Source organism: Bombina bombina, chromosome 3 (genome assembly GCF_027579735.1).
Source record: "Bombina bombina isolate aBomBom1 chromosome 3, aBomBom1.pri, whole genome shotgun sequence".
Lineage (NCBI taxonomy): Eukaryota > Metazoa > Chordata > Amphibia > Anura > Bombinatoridae > Bombina > Bombina bombina.
The window spans coordinates 651,861,026-651,882,938 of record NC_069501.1 but is presented as its reverse complement, the minus strand read 5'-3'; the positions used below and the strand labels follow the sequence as shown (position 1 = coordinate 651,882,938).

Here is a 21,913-nt window from a genome sequence, read left to right as displayed (position 1 = left end):
AGCGTGACAGAAAAAAGCAGACTGATGTTTCACAGTCCAAAAAGTTTTTATTTTTTAAATGTACACTTACACTACTATTAAACAAGATATGAGTGGTGGCACTGGGCAAGTGGGCACAGTATAAGCTGTGAGCCTGAAACAAAAAAGCTGACTGATGTTTCACAGTCCAAAAAGTTTGTTTTGTTTTTAAATGTACACTTACACTACTATTAAACAAGATATGAGTGGTGGCACTGGGCAAGTGGGCACAGTATATGCTGTGAGCCTGACACAAAAAAAGCAGACTGATGTTTCACAGTCCAAAAATTTTTTGTTTTTTTTTAATTTACACTACTGTTACACCAGATATGAGTGGTGGCACTGGGCAAGTGGGCACAGTATATGCTGTGAGCCTGACACACACGCTGGCAGGCAGGCAACTGCAATTAGATTACACAAGCAGACTGATGTTTCACAGTCAAAAAAGTTTTTTATTTTTAAATTTACCCTACTGTTAAACCAGATATGAGTGGGGGCACTGGGCAAGTGGGCACAGTATACACTGTGAGCCTGGCACACACGCTGGCAGGCAGGCAGGCAACTGCAATTAGATTACACTAGCAGACTGATGTTTCACAGTCGAAAAAGTTTTTTTTTTTTAAATTTACACTACTATTACACCAGATATGAGTGGTGGCACTGGGCAAGTGGGCCTGGCACACACGCTGGCAGGAAGGCAACTGCAATTAAATTACACTAGCAGACTGATGTTTCACAGTCAAAAAAGTTTTTGTTTTTTTTAATTTACACTACTGTTACACCAGATATGAGTGGTGGCACTGGGCAAGTGGGGCTGGCACACACGCTGGCAGGCAGGCAACTGCAATTAGACTACACAAGCAGACTGATGTTTCACAGTCAAAAAAGTTGTTTTTTTTAATTTACACTACTGTTACACCAGATATGAGTGGTGGCACTAGGCAAGTGGGGCTGGCACACACTCTGGCAGGCAGGCAACTGCAATTAGATTACACAAGCAGACTGATGTTTCACAGTCAAAAAAGTTTTTTTTTTTAAATTGACACTACTGTTACACCAGATATGAGTGGTGGCACTGGGCAAGTGGGCCTGGCACACACGCTGGCAGGCAGGCAACTGCAATTAGATTACACTAGCAGACTGATGTTTCACAGTCAAAAAAGTATTTTTTTTAATTTACACTACTGTTACACCAGATATGAGTGGTGGCACTGGGCACAGTGATGTGCAGTCACTAGAGGCAGGTGAGGCAGTGGTTCACCTCTCATATGGGCAAAAATATCTATTTTTTTATTGGCTTAAAAAAAAAATTGCAATTTTTTTCCCCCCAGCATTTTTGTTTTCCACAGCTACATGTTGAGCAATGGAGAGGCACAAGCAGGTCTGCCCACCATTACACAACATGCTGCGCCATCTACTGGATGAAAGTGGTTAAGATCATTGCATGACCCATTAACTGCTTATTTGAGGCAGTCCTATTTGGGCTGACCCAATCCAGTGAGAGGCATTAGTAAATGGAATTTAGGGTTGGGGCTGGATGTTAAATCATATAAAACAAAACAAAAATGAAAAAAAAAAACCTTTCATTTATTTTGTTGCTGTCCTGTGAAGCTGACAGCTTTGCTAAAGTGAAAAAGAGAGTTTTGTTATTCCCCTCTAAGTGCACTGGAATGTTCCACTGTCACTTCCTGAATCCTTACAGAGCAGGAAAGGGAGAGAGGCAGAGAGAGCAGTGTTTCAGCCACATTTTATTAAAGTAAGTGCTGCAGCCGTAGATTTTACTGAAATGGATTCTGTTAGTGAAAATGATAATTTAATGAATGTGGTTTAGTGTTTTTTGTTTTTTTACTCTTTTACAGCAGTTTAAGGATCATTTTTGTATTTTGTTTACTCAATATTTACACCCATCCACTACATTACTAGCTTGCCTCTGTACTTCACACTAAGTTATAGTCTCACTTTATGAACTCTCTGTAGCTCTGCTGTTTTATTACTTAAAAATGCATTGGTCCCTCTCCCCCTCCCTTGTGTGTGTGTGTGTCTCTCTCTCTCTCTCTCTATCCATCTCTCTCCTTATGTGTTGTTTTCCCCCATGGTCTCTTTCTCTCTCGGTCTCTCTTCCTCTCCCTCTGACTCTCTCATCCATTATGTGTCTCTCTAACCCTCTGTTTGTGATTGTGTCTCTCTCTTTCTCTAACCCTCTGTGTGTGATTGTGTCTCTCTCTTTCTCTCTCTCTAACCCTCTGTGTGTGATTGTGACTCTCTCTCTAACCCTCTGTGTGTGATTGTGTGTCTCTTTCTCTCTCTCTCTCTCTCTCTCTCTCTCTCTCTCTCTCGCTTTCTCTCTAACCCTCTGTGTGTGATTGTGTGTCTCTCTCTTTTTTCTCTATCTCTCTCTAACCCTCTGTGTGTGATTGTGTCTCTCTCTCTTTCTCTCTCTCTAACCCTCTGTGTGCGATTGTGTGTCTCTCTCTCTTTCTTTCTCTCTCTCTCTAACCCTCTGTGTGTGATTCTGTCTCTCTCTCTTTCTCTCTATCTCTCTAACCCTCTGTGTGTGATTGTGTCTCTCTCTCTCTTTCTCTCTCTCTCTCTCTCTCTCTCGCTTTCTCTCTAACCCTCTGTGTGTGATTGTGTGTCTCTCTCTTTTTTCTCTATCTCTCTCTAACCCTCTGTGTGTGATTGTGTCTCTCTCTCTTTCTCTCTCTCTAACCCTCTGTGTGTGATTGTGTGTCTCTCTCTCTTTCTTTCTCTCTCTCTCTAACCCTCTGTGTGTGATTCTGTCTCTCTCTCTTTCTCTCTATCTCTCTAACCCTCTGTGTGTGATTGTGTCTCTCTCTCTCTTTCTCTCTCTCTCTCTCTAACCCTCTGTGTGTGATTGTGTCTCTCTTTCTCTCTCTAAACCTCTGTGTGTGATTGTGTGTCTCTCTCTCTAACCCTCTGTGTGTGATTGTGTCTCTCTTTCTCTCTCTAACCCTCTGTGTGTGATTGTGTCTCTCTCTTTCTCTCTCTAACCCTCTGTGTTTGATTGTGTCTCTCTTTCTCTCTCTCTCTAACCCTCTGTGTGTGATTGTGTCTCTCTCTCTCTTTCTCTCTCTCTCTAACCCTCTGTGTGTGATTGTGTCTCTCTCTTTCTCTCTCTCTCTAATTCTCTGTGTGTGATTGTGTCTCTCTCTCTTTCTCTCTCTCTCTCTCTCTCTATAACCCTCTGTGTGTGATTGTGTCTCTCTCTCTCTTTCTCTCTCTAACCCTCTGTATATGATTGTGTCTATCTCTCTTTCTCTCTCTCTCTCTAACCCTCTGTGTGTGATTGTGTCTCTCTTTCTCTCTCTCTAACCCACTGTGTGTGATTGTGTCTCTCTTTCTCTAACCCTCTGCATGTGATTGTGTCTCTCTTTCTTTCTCTCTCTCTAACCCTCTGTGTGTGATTGTGTGTCTCTCTATTTCTCTCTCTCTAACCCTCTGTGTGTGATTGTGTCTCTCTTTCTTCTCTTTCTCTCTCTCTAACCCTCTGTGTCTCTCTCCCCCCGCCTCTCTCTCCCTCTCCCCCCGAGTGCTTTTCTGTGTTTCTGTCTACCTTTTATTTATTTAATTAATTGTTTTGCCATCTGATGGTGTGGCTTTATTTAAAGGGGTGGGGTCAAGCGCCCCACCATCTTTAAATTTCACCAGCCACCACTGGATCAAGACATTTTTATATTTACTGAATAATGAAAGAATCTATAAGCATAATTTGCAGCATTAAAGTAAAAAGTATGTTTTAAACATATTTTAATGGGCATGGAATTCTAGATCTCACAATCAGAGCAAGCATTGTGTTATCTGGCAAGAGTTTCTGTTACAATCCTTTTAGACTAAAATCAGATGTTTACTAAGTTGACCAGTTTTCCAAGACACAATTTAAAGGGACATGAAACCCATATGTTTTCTTTCATGATTTAGATGATTTGTTGAAAATCATATCTAAATATGCTCAGTAGCTGCTGATTGGTGGCTGCACATAGATACCTCATGCGATTGGCTCACCCATGTGCATTGCTATTTCTTCAACAAAGGATATCTAAAGAATGAAGGCGTATCCTAGCCACTGCCTCACCAGCCTCTGATGTCACCGCACGTCACTGACTGGGCAAGTGGGCCTGGCACACACGCTGGCAGGCAACTGCAATTAGATTACACAAGCAGACTGATGTTTCACAGTCAAAAAAGTTTTTTTTTTTTTTAAATTTACACTACTGTTACACCAGATATGAGTGGTGGCACTGGGCAAGTGGGCCTGGCACACACGCTGGCAGGCAGGCAACTGCAATTAGATTACACTAGCAGACTGATGTTTCACAGTCAAAAAAGTTTTTTTTAAATTTACACTACTGTTACACCAGATATGAGTGGTGGCACTGGGCAAGTGGCTTGGCAGGCAGGCAACTGCAATTAGATTATATAGGGAAAAAAATGATGTTCTAGCCCTAAAAAGGGCTTTTTGTGGTGCTGTCCTTACAGCAGAGATCAGATGAGTCCTTCAGGACTGTAGTGGACACTGAATACACTAGCCTAGCTATCAATTTCCCTATTAAATTACCAGCATCTACACTGTCCCTCCTCTCACTAACAATGCAGCTTCCGAATTAATCTAAAATGGCTGCTGTCCAGGAGCTGGGAGGGTCTGGGAGGGAGGGTCTGCCGCGTAGCTAACGCCGGCTTTTTTCTGGCAGCACCATAAAAATAACTCTGGTATTGAGAGTCCACAGAAAGGCTGCGTTAGGCTCCAAAAAAGGAGCGTAGAGCATATTTAACGCAGCTTCAACTCTCGATACCAGAGTTGCTTACGCAAGCGGCCAGCCTCAAAAACGTGCTGGTGCACGATTCCTCCATAGGAAACAATGGGGCTGTTTGAGCTGAAAAAAAACACCTGCAAAAAAGCCGCGTTCAGCTCCTAACGCAGCCCCATTGTTTGCTATGGGGAAACACTTCCTACGTCTGCACCTAACACCCTAACATGAACCCCGAGTCTAAACACCCCTAACCTTACACTTATTAACCCCTAATCTGCCGCCCCCGCTATCGCTGACCCCTGCATATTATTTTTAACCCCTAATCTGGCGCTCCGTAAACCGCCGCTACTTACATTATCCTTATGTACCCCTAAATCTGCTGCCCCTAACACCGCCGACCCCTATATTATATTTATTAACCCCTAATCTGCTCCCCACAACGTCGCCTCCACCTACCTACACTTATTAACCCCTAATCTGCCGAGCGGACCGCACCGCTATTATAATAAAGTTATTAACCCCTAATCCGCCTCACTAAGCCTATAATAAATAGTATTAACCCCTAATCTGCCCTCCCTAACATCGCCAACACCTAACTTCAATTATTAACCCCTAATCTGCCGACCGGAGATCACCGCTATTCTAATAAATGTATTAACCCCTAAAGCTAACTCTAACCCTAACACTAACACCCCCCTAAATTAAATATAATTTTAATCTAACGAAATTAATTAACTCTTATTAAATAAATTATTCCTATTTAAAGCTAAATACTTACTTATAAAATAAACCCTAATATAGCTACAATATAAATTATAATTACATTGTAGCTATTTTAGGATTAATATTTATTTTACAGGCAACTTTGTAATTATTTTAACCAGGTACAATAGCTATTAAATAGTTAAGAACTATTTAATAGTTACCTATTTAAAATAATAACAAAATTACCTGTAAAATAAATCCTAACCTAAGTTAAAATTAAACCTAACACTATACTATCATTAAATTAATTAAATAAACTACCTACAATTACCTACAATTAAACCTAACACTACACTATCAATACATTAATTAAATACAATACCTACAAATAACTACAATGAAATAAACTATCTAAAGTACAAAAAATAAAAAAGAACTAAGTTACAAAAAATCAAAAAATATTTACAAACATAAGAAAAATATTACAACAATTTTAAACTAATTACACCTACTCTAAGCCCCCTAATAAAATAACAAAGACCCCCAAAATAACAAAATGCCCTACCCTATTCTAAATTACTACATTTCAAAGCTCTTTTACCTTACCAGCCCTGAACAGGGCCCTTTGCGGGGCATGCCCCAAGAAGTTCAGCTCTTTTGCCTGTAAAAAAAACCATACAATACCCCCCCCAACATTACAACCCACCACCCACATACCCCTAATCTAACCCAAACCCCCCTTAAATAAACCTAACACTAAGCCCCTGAAGATCTTCCTACCTTGTCTTCACCCTACCAGGTTCACTGATCCGTCCTGAAGAGCTCCTCCGATGTCCTGATCCAAGCCCAAGTGGGGGGCTGAAGAGGTCCATGATCCGGCTGAAGTCTTTATCCAAGCGGGAGCTGAAGAGGTCCATGATCCGGATGAAGTCTTCATCCAAGCGGGAGCTGAAGAGGTCCATGATCCGGATGAAGTCTTCTATCAACGGCATCTTCAATCTTCTTTCTTCCGGATCCATCTTGCAGACCTACGACGCGGAACATCCTCTTCTCCCGACGCCTACTAGCCGAATGACGGTTCCTTTAAGGGACGTCATCCAAGATGGCGTCCCTCGAATTCCGATTGGCTGATAGGATTCTATCAGCCAATCGGAATTAAGGTAGGAATATTCTGATTGGCTGATGGAATCAGCCAATCAGAATCAAGTTCAATCCGATTGGCTGATTCGATCAGCCAATCAGATTGAGCTTGCATTCTATTGGCTGTTCCGATCAGCCAATAGAATGCGAGCTCAATCTGATTGGCTGATTGGATCAGCCAATCGGATTGATCTTGATTCTGATTGGCTGATTCCATCAGCCAATCAGAATATTCCTACCTTAATTCCGATTGGCTGATAGAATCCTATCAGCCAATCGGAATTCGAGGGACGCCATCTTGGATGACGTCCCTTAAAGGAACCGTCATTCGGCTAGTAGGCGTCGGGAGAAGAGGATGTTCCGTGTCGGAGGTCTGCAAGATGGATCCGGAAGAAAGAAGATTGAAGATGCCGTTGATAGAAGACTTCATCCGGATCATGGACCTCTTCAGCTCCCGCTTGGATGAAGACTTCATCCGGATCATGGATCTCTTCAGCTCCCGCTTGGATGAAGACTTCAGCCGGATCATGGACCTCTTCAGCCCCCGCTTGGGCTTGGATCAGGACATTGGAGGAGCTCTTCAGGACGGATCGGTGAACCTGGTAGGGTGAAGACAAGGTAGGATGATCTTCAGGGGCTTAGTGTTAGGTTTATTTAAGGGGGGTTTGGGTTAGATTAGGGGTATGTGGGTGGTGGGTTGTAATGTTGGGGGGGTATTGTATGTTTTTTTTTACAGGCAAAAGAGCTGAACTTCTTGGGGCATGCCCCGCAAAGGGCCCTGTTCAGGGCTGGTAAGGTAAAAGAGCTTTGAAATGTAGTAGTTTAGAATAGGGTAGGGCATTTTGTTATTTTGGGGGTCTTTGTTATTTTATTAGGGGGCTTAGAGTAGGTGTAATTAGTTTAAAATTGTTGTAATATTTTTCTTATGTTTGTAAATATTTTTTTATTTTTTGTAACTTAGTTCTTTTTTATTTTTTGTACTTTAGTTAGTTTATTTCATTGTAGTTATTTGTAGGTATTGTATTTAATTTATTTATTGATAGTGTAGTGGTAGGTTTAATTGTAGATAATTATAGGTATTTTATTTAATTAATTTATTGATAGTGTAGTGTTATGTTTAATTGTAACTTAGGTTAGGATTTATTTTACAGGTACATTTGTAATTATTTTAACTATTTTAGCTATTAAATAGTTCTTAACTATTTAATAACTATTGTACCTTGTTAAAATAATTACAAAGTTGCCTGTAAAATAAATATTAATCCTAAAATAGCTACAATGTAATTATAATTTATATTGTAGCTATATTAGGATTTATTTTACAGGTAAGTATTTAGCTTTAAATAGGAATAATTTATTTAATAAGAGTTAATTAATTTCGTTAGATTAAAATTATATTTAATTTAGGGGGGTGTTAGTGTTAGGGTTAGAGTTAGCTTTAGGGGTTAATACATTTATTAGAATAGCGGTGAGCTCCGGTCGGCAGATTAGGGGTTAATAATTGAAGTTAGGTGTTGGCGATGTTAGGGAGGGCAGATTAGGGGTTAATACTATTTATTAAAGGGTTAGTGAGGCGGATTAGGGGTTAATAACTTTATTATAGTAGCGGTGCGGTCCGCTCGGCAGATTAGGGGTTAATAAGTGTAGGCAGGTGGAGGTGACGTTGTGGGGGGCAGATTAGGGGTTAATAAATATAATATAGGGGTCGGCGGTGTTAGGGGCAGCAGATTAGGGGTACATAGCTATAATGTAGGTGGCGGCGCTTTGCGGTGGGCAGATTAGGGGTTAATTATTGTAGGTAGCTGGCGGGGACGTTGTGGGGGGCAGATTAGGGCTTAATAAATATAATATAGGGGTCGGCGGTGTTAGGGGCAGCAGATTTGGGGTACATAAGTATAACGTAGGTGGCGGTCGGCAGATTAGGGGTTAAAAAAATGTAATCGAGTGGCGGCGATGTGGGGGGGCCTCGGTTTAGGGGTACATAGGTAGTTTATGGGTGTTAGTGTACTTTAGAGTACAGTAGTTAAGAGCTTTATGAACCGGCGTTAGCCCAGAAAGCTCTTAACTACTGACTTTTTTCCTGCGGCTGGAGTTTTGTCGTTAGAGTTCTAACGCTCACTTCAGCCACGACTCTAAATACCGGAGTTAGAAAGATCCCATTGAAAAGATAGGATACGCAATTGACGTAAGGGGATCTGCGGTATGGAAAAGTCGCGGCTGAAAAGTGAGCGTTAGACCCTATTTTGAGTGACTCCAAATACCGGAGTTAGCCTAAAACCAGCGTTAGGAGCCTCTAACGCTGGTTTTCACGGCTAACGCCAAACTCCAAATCTAGGCCATAGTTAACTTTGATGTGTATTTTATTTTCAACCAATTAGAATACACATTGTTTTGCTATTGAGGGTTTTGTGACCACTTTAATTCTTTTTAATTTAAAAAAAAAATAAAAATTTAGAAAAATTTTAAAAAATATAACTGAAATCACAATTTAAACTGATCAAATTTGCACAAAAATGTGAAAATCAAAATGTTTGTTTATAATTGCAACAACATGTTTGGACATTTTAAAAATGTTAATTATCATATAAAAATAATACAAAAAATGTATTGCATACATCTTAATCTGTTATTGGTTAAATAAATTAGTATTCAATCAATTAATTACCATGTTTTTATTTTTCTGCTGTACGGGTCTACGAAACCCCTTTGAAAGAAATCCTTGAAATGCTTTTTATTATAGTTTCTTTACCTAATAGAAATGTAAGAAAACCAGACAATCCAGTTATATTGCATACGTTAATTGGGAGGCTTAACTAATTAAAAAAAAGCCATACTATCAATAGACTGGAATGCAAACAAAAGTAATCTAAAAACATAAGTTAAATATATTTTTTTATGGTAAATTAAAATGAATTAGAATGTTTTAAAAGATATAAAACTAAATAGTGAATGTAAACACTGCCCATATAGGACAAATAAATATCTATAATTTAGTTTTTTTTTTTTTTAACATATCCTAACTTTTTAAAAAATATACGGCTAGATTGCGAGTTTTGCATTATGAGTAAAAAAGTAGCGTTAAGCCTCATAAGGCTGCTTTTTTACTACCGCTGCTACTACGAGTCTTGTAGGTACAGCTGTCCCGCACACTTTTTTGGCCGTACCGCAAATTAACTTTCGCAATTTTCGTAAAGTGTTTTTTCAATGGGGACTTCCATTGCGCCGATATTACAAGCTTTTTTTTTTAGGCCAAAAAGTGAGCGGTACAGCCTATCCCGCAAGATTCGTAATGCATTCTAAAGTCAGTAGTTATGAGTTTTACACTACAAAGCCGTAGCATAAAACTCATAACTAAAGTGCTAAAAAGTTCACTAACACCCATAAACTACCTATTAACCCCTAAACCGAAGCCCTCCCACATCGCAAACACTATAATAAAATTATTAACCCCTAATCTGCGACTCCGGACATCACCGCCACTATAATAAACATATTAACCCCTAAACCGCCGCACTCCCGCATCGCTAACACTAGTTAAATATTATTAACCCCTAATCTGCTATCCCTAACATTGCCACCACCTACCTACATTTATTAACCCCTAATCTGCCACCCCCAACGTCGCCGCCACTATACTAAAGTTATTAACCCCTAAACCTAAGTCTAATCCTAACACCCACTAACTTAAATATAATTAAAATAAATCTAAATAAAACCTACTATTAATAACTAAATAATTCCTATTTAAAACTAAATACTTACCTATAAAATAAACGCTAAGCTAGCTACAATATAACTAATAGTTACATTGTAGCTAGCTTAGGGTTTATTTTTATTTCACAGGCAAGTTTGTATTTATTTTAACTAGGTAGAATAGTTACTAAATAGTTATTAACTATTTACTAACTACCTAGCTAAAATAAATACAAATTTACCTGTAAAATAAAACCTAACCTGAGTTGCACTAACACCTAACTTTACAGTACAATTAAATAAATTACCTAAATTAAATACAATTAACTAAAATAAATACAAATACCTAAATTACAAAAAAACCCCACTAAATTACACAAAATAAAAAACAAATTACAAGATATTTAAACTAATTACACCTAATCTAATAGCCCTATCAAAATAAAAAAGCCCCCCAAAAATAAAAAAAACACTAGCCTAAACTAAACTACCAATAGCCCTTAAAAGGGCCTTTTGTGGGGCATTGCCCGAAATAAATCAGTTCTTTTACCTGTAAAAAAATACAATCAACCCCTCCAACAGTAAAACCCACCACCCACACAACCAACCCCCCAAATAAAACCCTAACTAAATAAACCTAATCTCCCCATTGCCCTGAAAAGGGAATTTGGATGGGCATTGCCCTTAAAAGGGCATTTAGCTCTATTGCAGCCCAAACCCTAACCTAAAAATAAAACCCACCCAATAAACCCTTAAAAAACCTAACACTAAACCCCTGAAGATCCACTTACAGTTTTGAAGACCAGACATCCATCCTCAACAAAGCCGGGAAAAGTCCTCAACGAAGCGGCAAGAAGTCCTCAACGAAGCCGGGAGAAGTCTTCATCCAATCCGGGAGAAGTGGTCTTCCAGACGGGCAGAAGTCTTCATCCAGATGGCATCTTCTATCTTCATCCATCCGGCGCGGAGCGGGTCCATCTTCAAGACATCCGGCGCGGAGCATCCTCTTCTTACGACATTTCTCGACGAATGAAGGTTCCTTTAAGTGACGTCATCCAAGATGGCTTCCCTTAGATTCCAATTGGCTGATAGAATTCTATCAGCCAATCGGAATTAAGGTTGAAAAAATCCTATTGGCTGATGCAATCAGCCAATAGGATTGAACTTCAATCCTATTGGCTGTTCCAATCAGCCAATAGGATTGAGCTCACATTCTATTGGCTGTTCCAATCAGCCAATAGAATGCAAGCTCAATCCTATTGGCAATGCCCATCCAAATGCCCTTTTCAGGGCAACGGGGAGTTTAGGTGCTTTTAGTTAGGGTTTTATTTTGGGGGGTTGGTTGTGTGGGTGGTGGGTTTTACTGTTGGGGGGGTTGTTTGTATTTTTTTTACAGGTAAAAGAGCTGATTTCTTTGGGGCAATGCCCTGCAAATGGCCCTTTTAATAAATCAGGTGTGTGGTGATTGTTTTTATCACATGATTAAGGGGCATTGGCCCCGAAACATTGTGGCATTGTCTGTTCCTGTTATACAACAATACAATTGAGGATTTTAAGGAGAACTTTTTGTTTGGTGTATTACATTGATATTTACAAGCAGGCAGTAGCTTGTAGTTGTTCTCCCTCCTCTTGGGTTCCAGTGCTGGATACAACTTGTGAATTTCATGCCCCCAATGTCGCCGCCACTACTATACTAAAGTTATTAACCCCTAAACCTAAGTCTAACCCTAACCCTAAAACCCCCTAACTTAAATATAATTAAATATAATTAAAATAAATCTAAATAAAACCTACTATTAATAACTAAATAATTCCTATTTAAAACTAAATACTTACCTATAAAATAAACCCTAAGCTAGCTACAATATAACTAATAGTTACATTGTATCTATCTTAGGTTTTATTTTTATTTCACAGGAAAGTTTGTATTTACTTTAGCTAGGTAGAATAGTTACTAAATAGTTATTAACTATTTAATAACTACTTAGCTAAAATAAATACAAATTTACCTGTAAAATAAAACCTAACCTTAATTACACTAACACCTAACCTTGCAGTACAATTAAATAAATTACCTAAATTAAACACAATTAACTAAATTAAATACAAATACCTAAATTACAAAAAAAAAACACTATATTACACAAAATAAAAAAACAAATTACAAGATATTTAAACTAATTACACCTAATCTAATAGCCCTATCAAAATAAAAAAAGCCCCCCAAAATAAAAAAGCCCCTAGCCTAAACTAAACTACCAATAGCCCTTAAGCTTTGTTGCATATGTAAATTGGCTAATTGTGTTAAATGAAATTAGGTTTATGCTGTTCTTTGCTTTATCTCATGTACATTGGTTTGTCGCACATAGTATCAATAATATAGTGAATAAGCATATACTGTATGTTTGTAATAACTATATGTTGAGGCCTCTTAGCTGTTTTTTCTATACCTACATACTCTGTAACACAAGAGGGCGCTATATCTATCTGATTGATAGTTGTTAGAATGTAAGGGTTAAATCCCAGGTATTTGCCTATATAAATCAGGTGTGTGGTGATTGTTTTTATCACATGATTAAGGGGCATTGGCCCGAAACGTTGTGGCATTGTCTGTTCCTGTTATACAACAATAAAATTGAGGATTTTAACTTTTTGTTTGGTGTATTAGGCGACATTGGGGGCGGCAGATTAGGGGTTAATTAATGTAGGTAGGTGGCGTCGATGTCGGGGGTGGCAGATTAGGGGTTAATATTATTTAAATAGTGTTTGAGATGTGGGAGTGCAGCGGTTTAGGGTTTAATATGTTTATTATAGGCAGTAAAAATGCTCTGTTATGTTTTAATATGCTTAAATCATAAATAAATAAATTAGCCTTGTTAATAACTGTTTATCCAAGTTTACTGTAGTATATGGCAGTAAACAATGTGTAATCGCATTTGGCACCCAACATGCCCAGTTAGTGGCAATGAAGGTCCACTTTGCATGAAAAGAAGCAAATAGCGTATGCACAAAGCTTCATTAGAAACCAATTTCTGCTAGAAAAGCTGTCATACCTGGCATGTTGCATTTTTTCCTCTCACACTTCTAGACAACATTTATTCTTCTTTCAGTTAAATAATTAACATAAAATATATGCAAGGCCGGATTGGCCTACCAGGATACCAGGAGATTGCCTGGTGGGCTGCAGCAGCGGGGGCTGCAAAACTACAATTTAAAGGGGTGATTAATGGATGCAATTGGGTTAGAGGGTGACTATATATCTACAATTTCTCCCCTTTTTTAATACAAAATAATATAATTCTAATATAAAATATTGGGGGAAGGAGTATCCCAGTAATCTTCTTTGAGAAAAATGGGATGTGCACATCATACTGAGTCAACAGAAAATAGGGCTGGTCTCCAAAGTTTCCAGGGCTGCTTTTTATTCCCAGCCTGGCCCTGAATATTTGTACTATTTATTATTTTGCATGCAACAATTATTTGACATTTTGTAATTATGCTTTATTGTACTTAACATTAATCAATGAAACTTCAACCAACACAAAAATGTAAGTAAGCAATTTAACTTACTTCTTAAATATAATACGGTATAAGTATGAAAAGCTATGCCATAAGTCAATGTGGGTTATGCGTATATCTGAGTTTCTAGATGGTGGAAGACAAGTATTTTATTAAAGATAACAAAAATAAATATATACAGAAATGAAAGCCGCAACTACATTTGTAGTCTTAATAAAAAAAGTGTAAGAGACCTAGGGTTTTTGCTGTGTAATCTACATTAGGTTGAGGTCAGAGTTTTTTTTTGGGGGGGGCAATGTTACGGTTAAAGGGACACTAAAGTGAAAATTAAACTTTCATGATTCACATAGAGCATACACATTTCTAATTCACTTCCATTATTTAAATGTGCACAATTGTTTTATTTACACAGTTCTGAGGCACCTAGTGAATATGTGTAAGAATGGCAGAATATACATATATGCATTTTGTGATTGGCTGATGGCTGTCACATGATGCAGTGGAAAGCAAAATAGTGGGAAGGAAAATAGAACTAGTAAAATTGTAATACTGAGTGAAGTGCAAATATCGCGCTTGTGAAAGCACAATTTTGCGCTCCAATCGTAATCTAGGCCTAAATATTTTCATATAAAATAAAGTACAGAAAGTAAAAACTGTTATATGAATTCAAGTATAAGTACCATACAGTGTATAAGTAATAATAAAGTATTAGCTATTGGGATATCCTTTATTTCACCATTATAAAAACATCTATTACTTGTAAACACATTGATTTAGAATTCGATTAGAAAAGAACCATTGCAACAAAAAATAAATCTAAAAAAAATATTACAAATATAAACATTTTAGCAATAAATATTTGACATGCAATACTAAAATCTATATGTGAAAAAAAACTGATGCACATTGTTTTAAAGTTATTAGTTGTTTAGATTTCTTGCCAGTGGTAAACAACAGAGTGAGTTACTTAAAACAGAATAAAAGCAAATCACTGCTAATCACTGGGTACAGGAATTAATTGTAGAAGCATTAAACAAAAACTTGTAATAAGCAAACAAAAAAAACAATCAAGTTAGCTACTTACCCAGTAAATTGTTCACTCACTGCTTGTTTCTAATTCTCTCTACTTCCTTGTTACTAGCCGGTGCGTTACTGGAATGAAAGAAACAATAACTAAAGGGCATTTTGGATCTTGCATTTTTACAAGCAAAACTTTAGTTAAAGGGTGGAGTTTAACTTTGAAATTTCACGCCTTAAAAAAAGTTAATCCTTCCTCTCTTCACCGAGTAGGAGTAAAAAAAGTCACGTGCTTCTATTGTTTGAGAAATAACATCCTGTTTCATAATAATTCAGTAGTGTGCCCTGTTTAAAAGTGTAGTGTGTGCAGGCAAGGTTAAGCAATGGAAGAAATCCTTAAAGGGACAATCTACTCTAGAATTAATATTGTTTAAAAAGATAGATAATCCCTTTATTACTCATTCCCCAGTTTTGTATAACTAACATGGTTATATTAATAAACTTTTTACCTCTGTGATTACCTTGTATTTAAGCCTCGGCAGACTGCCCCCTTATCTCAGTGCTTTCGACAGACTTGCATTTTAGCCATGGAGTGAGCACAATGTTATCTATATGGCACACATGAACTAGAGCTGTCTAGCTGTAAAAACTATCAAAATGCACAGAGATAAGAGGTGGCATTAAGGGCTTAGAAATTAACATATGAGCCTACCTAGGTTTGGCTTTCAACAAAAAATACCAAGAGAAAAAGCTAATTAAAAGTAAAATAGAAAGATGTTTAAAATTGCAATGCCTATCTAAATCATGAAAGTTTAATTTTGACTAAACTGTCCCTTTAAATGGACATTGTACACTAGATTTTTCTTTGCATAAATGTTTTGTAGATGATCCATTTATATAGCACATCTAGGAGTGTTTTGTAACAATGTATAGTTTTGCTTATTTTTTAATAATATTGTGCTGATTTTTAAACTCCTAACCAAGCCCCAAAGTGTCAGATGTACTGTATATACGCGTTTACAGACTCCTGCTGGCTCCTGTATCTGTAATCTGTCTTTTCCTATGCAGGGAAGGGGGGGGGGTCTGCTGTTTTTGTTTCCCCTGCCCCTTTCACTGGGTGTCCCAGCCTAACATTATCAACAGTGCTAAACTGGGAGCTTCTAAGTAAGTTTTAAAAGGTTTTATACTGTATTTTTGGATCAGTATCTGTGCATATTCTTCTTTGTAGAAGTGTATTTTCATGTAGTTATATATGATAATTGGTGTACGCTGTTCTATTAAATATGGAATCTCTTAAAAGGACACTGACCCCAATTTTTTTCTTTCGTGATTCAGATAAAGCATGCAATTTTAAACAACTTTCTAATTTTCTCCTATTATCAATTTTTCTTCGTTCTCTTGCTTTCTTTATCTGAAAAAGAAGGCATCTAATCTATTTTTTTGGTTCAGAACCATGGAAAGCATTTGTTTATTGGTAGGTGAATTTACCCACCAATCAGCAAGAACAACACAGTGTGTTCACCAAAAATGGTCCGGCATCTAAACTTACATTCTTGAATTTCAAATAAAGATACCAAGAGAATGAAAAGAATTTGATAATAGGAGTAAATTAGAAAGTTGCTTAAAATTGCATGCTCTATCTGAATCACAATAGAAAAAAATTTGGGCTCAGTGTCCCTTTAAGAAAAAAACAAATAAAAATAAAAATGAAACAGCTTTTTGTTCTATATATATATATATATATATATATATATATATATATATATATATATATATATATATATATATATATATATATGTATATATCCAGCGCTACGGAATTTGGTGTTGCTTTACAAATACATTTTATAATAATAATATATATATTAATATATATATATCAAAATAACAAGAGTATTGCATTGAGCAATGATACTTTTTTATTGGACTAACTATACATTTATAAGATGACAAGCTTTCGGAAGAGTTCCTTCCTTTATCAAGTCTGAAGCAATACTAACCAATTCAATGGAATTTACAGATTGTATCTTAAAACACAGAATAGCTAAGAAGACAGAAAGTGCAGGGAGAGGAGGGGGTGTCGTAAAAATCATGAGGGGGGCTTAGGTAACAGGCAGACAGTGTCCAGTGTAGTAGAACAGACAGGGGAAATATATAGCTTTACATAGAGCATATACTGACATAAAGTATAAGTCAGTATATGCTCTATGTAAAGCTATATATTTCCCCTGTCTGTTCTCCTACACTGGACACTGTCTGCCTGTTACCTAAGCCCCCCTCATGATTTTTACGACACCCCCTCCTCTCCCTGCACTTTCTGTCTTCTTAGCTATTCTGTGTTTTAAGATACAATCTGTAAATTCCATTGAATTGGTTAGTATTGCTTCAGACTTGATAAAGGAAGGAACTCTTCCGAAAGCTTGTCATCTTATAAATGTATAGTTAGTCCAATAAAAAAAGTATCATTGCTCAATGCAATACTCTTGTTATTTTGATATCTAAATCTCTGGACTAACATGGCTACTCCAATCAACGTGAATATATATATATATATATATATATATATATATATATTATAACATATACAGACAGCACTCGCTGGGTTTCAGATAAAATTCAGTATTTCTTCATTCTGGTATAACTGTCCCACATAAAGCACTGTTGGAAATAGTGCATGTATTACAAGTTAAACATAAACGTGATTGCAAAAGCACAATCGCATTTTACACTTATCGCATAAAGGGTAGTGCGTTAAAAAAAGTTGCACTAAACAAAACATAAATACATTTTAAATTACAGTTACACTCATATAAACACTATCTGATAAAAATTAATTATATACATATTAAAATTTTTGTATGAGGGCTAAAAGGTATATGGTATATGTCAAGGAGTTTGAATGGAAAGGGCTATATTGTATATATACATACATATACATGTCTAAAAATGTTTACATATGAATATATATATATATATATATATATATATATATATATATATATATATATATATATATATATATATATGTGTGTGTGTGTGTGTGTGTGTGTGTGTATTGACATATGTATTTATGTATGTGTTTTACTGTATATTTACTGTACTTATTTAACATTCCAATGTTCTTCACATACAATATCATGTAAATACATATTGCTATATATGTATAAACCTATACCTGTATATCTATTCCCATAGATATACAGGTATACATATCTATTTTACATAAACTTTATCATACGGTATATATATATATATATATATATATATATATATATATAAATATATATTTAATAATAAAAATTAAAAAAAAATTATATGTGAAATACATAGGAATATAAAATATGCGTAACGATCTTCGGGTTTCGCAATGTAGGTCTAACATGGTGTCAGGTTAGTGCATGAAGAATTAGTAATCTTAAAATGTGTTTTTGAAATATTCAATATAAAATATAAAAAACATATTAATAATTATTAATTATTATGCATTATATATATATATATATATATATATATATATATATATATATATATATATATATATATATATAGTTAGGTTCCAGAAGGAATGTAAATCGAAACCGTTGTAAATTGAAACCCAGTCAATGGGAAGTGAGGAGAGTTAGATTCCAGGCCCCTCTCAAAATTGTCATAAGTAACACCTAATAAATTATTTTTAAAGCTTTGAAATTAAGACTTTAAATGCTAAAAGCATTATAAACCTAATTAAATAATCACACAACAGACTGTATCATCAAACTAAGTTTAATGAACAAAAACATTTTTTTACTTGCATTTTTCTGCAAACAGTTCTCTGCATTGTTAGCATGTTAGATAATATTGGGTCTGCACCTATTCTATGCATTTCAATCTGGAGTGATTAATAAGCAGTTAGGTAACCTCACCTCAAGCAGCTGGACAGGAAGATAATAGGGAAGTGGCTGCTAGATCTTGTTGCTCGATAGGTCTGGTCTGCTCTGTGTACACAGATTAATTTCAGTCTGCTAAGTTGCATAACTTTGCTGCAACACAAGCGGACAGCTCCACCTAGTGGCTGGCTATTTTAATTAGTGCACTGCTTTTCAATAGCAGTCACATGGCAAAAAAAAAAAGGTTGTTATTCTGAAACGGCACAAATTGAACCGGCGTAAACCGAGGCCCCCCTGTATATATATATATATATATATATATATATATATATATATTCTATGGATTATTATGAATATTTTACAGTATGTATAATAATTTTTAATAATTATTCTTAATATTTTTTCATATTTTAAATTTAATACTTCAATAACGCTCCTTAAGATTAGTAATTTTTCATGTGCGCTAACCCGACACTGCATTAGATCTAAATCGAGAACCCGGAAGAGTGTTACGCATATTTTACATACTTATGTTCTTCACATAGAAAAAAATGAAATTTTTATTATTATTATATATACAGCTATGATTACGGCCTGAGGGCCGAAACATGTTAGCGGACACTCGTGTTGTGTACTTGTGATGACCCCTGGAGTGTTTTAATGTTTTCTACAATAAAGATGAAGTTTTATCTATATTGACCGTTGTCTGCAAAATTCTTCCTTTTGCTATATATATATATATATATATATATATATATATATATAAACTTTCATGTAGAGAAGAGGCACACACAGGACTTAATTAACCCAAAATGTATTAATAGTTCATTAATTCAGTCAGTCAATGTTTTGGTCCTCACAGGGACCTTTGTCAAGACTGTTCTCTGTAAGAGGATGTGTCACCGCTGACAACTTTACACATCCTCTTACGGAGAACAGTCTTGACAAAGGTCCCTGTGAGGACCGAAACGTTGACTGACTGAATTAATGAACTATTAATACATTTTGGGTTAATTAAGTCCTGTGTGTGCCTCTTCTCTACATGAAAGTTTCTGCAATCTACCATAGAGTGCACCCAGGCAACTAAACTTACAGCGAGTGCTTGGATCCCAAAACTAGAAAAACTTTGTGTGTATATATAATATATATATATATATATATATATATATATATATATATATGATAATGTTAATAAAAAAATAGATATCTATACCTGTATATCTATAGGAATTGATATACAGGTATAGGTATTTATATATATATATATATATATATATATATAAATATATAATATATAATACTCAATTACCCAAGGAGGAAGAAGCAGAGACTGGAGGCTCAAAACTTGATATGCCAGTATTTATTCAGCAACGTTGCCAGGTACAAGGTAGATAACCAGGATGATACCTGACGCGTTTCACGCATGCGCACATTCGCTTCATCAGAGGCTGAGAACTCAAAGTACACTATCTTTATACAGACCAACAGCCAATCAATTGTTAGAAAAGGTCACATAAAAGCCCAAAGTAGTAATGATGCCAAAAGTATAGAGGCCAATAGGAAGGGCCGTTGGTTTGTGCAAAGGTTAATAGATCATATATTTATATTCAAATATAAGAAACATAAGACATGTATAAAATAAAAACCTGAAAAGAATATATAATTCATAATACATATTGGCTCCTGGCTGTTAAGTCCCAAGTGTCCACACCCAGCCACAAGAGCAAGCATCAAAAAACATCAAAAAATAAATATGTACAATGATGCCTGAGACTAAAGCAAAAAAATAGTATAAAGCATATATATCAAAATTAAAATAAAGTAAAAAATGAAATTAAATGGATACTTAACATGTCAATAAAGATCTCTAAAAGTAGCAAACTGGAGGGCAATATTAGGTGGTAAAAGTAAGTCCTCAAGCACTAATAAAGATCTCAATATAATAAACAAAAAATGTATGATAAAAAATATGATAAAAAATTATAATCATACTATAAGGAGAAAAATAACAAACTATCATGGAACAAACTTAGTGAGATGATAATAAAAAAAAATTGTGCGCGTATTTTGACCTGTATCTATTCTGATAGTGTACAACTCTGTTATTCAATAAATAAGTCTATGTCCATTCTTTTATTCATACCTTCTGGGGCCCTAGTATGTAATTTTATGATCCAAAATATTTCTTTTCTTCGGAGGTTCTTTTCCCTATCGCCCCCTATTGGATGTTTTCTTATGATATCTATCCCTATAAATGAGAAAAATTCAGAACCTAAGCCATGTAGTCTAAAGTGTTTGGCTACCAGGGTTTTTGGTTCTTTATCATCAAGGTATCGTAAATGTTCACAAATTCTGTCCTTAAGAGGATGGGTCGTGAACCCAACATATTGTTGGAAACAGAAAAGGCAATTAACCAAATAAATTACATATTGGGAAGTACAATCAATTCTATCCCTAATGTGGAAAATGTGTTTCGTAACACTGGAGGCAAATGTGTCATTAACAGTAATACAAGTACAACCTTTGCATGGGACATGGCCACATTTGAAACAGCCTATTCTTGGACTAAGCCAATTAGTGTTATCAACATTAGCTATAGGCTTACCTGCTAAGTTTTTCCTAGTAATATCTGCTAGAGTAGGTGCCTTCCTAGCAACACATTTTACTCCCTTTGATAATATTTCAATTAAAGAATCATCACCCTTCAAGATGGTCAAATTTTTCTTCACTATATTGCAGATTTTTTGGTATTGTCGGCTAAACTGGGTGATGAACAAAATATTCTGATCTAAGGTATCAGTGTGTCCCCTGTTACGTATAGTCGAATTGTTATTTCTTGATGTAAATAGATCTTGTCTGTCTATTTGGGCAACCTGTAGTTCCGTCTTTTTAAGTAATGCTCTATGATAGCCCCTCTCTACCAATCTAGAGGTCAATTCCTGAGCTTGTTCATGGTATTTGGTAACATCAGAACAGTTCCTTCATAGATGTAAATATTGTGCTTTAGGTATACCTCTCTTTAAATGGGAGATATGACACGAATCTGCACGTAGTATGGTATTTCGTGCCAGAGGTTTATGGTAAGTAGCAGAGATAATTTTGTCCAGTCTAGCTTCAATTAGCAGATCAAGAAAGTTAATACTTTTGGAGCTGGACTGGGCTGTGAAAGTTAGATTGTATTCATTA

The 21,913-nt window shown here is 36.0% G+C and overlaps 1 protein-coding gene across 1 annotated transcript in view; it reads right to left on the bottom strand.

Moving 5' to 3' along the window:
• Positions 1-15,012, bottom strand: part of RPH3AL (rabphilin 3A like (without C2 domains)) — a 599,751-nt gene extending 584,739 nt beyond the window's left edge. The window contains exons 1-2 of the mRNA XM_053707379.1: positions 14,929-15,012; positions 9,298-9,381 (exon numbers count right to left, since the gene is read on the bottom strand). Of these exons, the coding sequence (XP_053563354.1) occupies positions 9,298-9,300 (3 nt within the window). The 5' untranslated portion in view covers positions 9,301-9,381; positions 14,929-15,012. The remainder of the gene's footprint in view (positions 1-9,297; positions 9,382-14,928) is intronic.
• Positions 15,013-21,913: the final 6,901 nt, after the last annotated feature.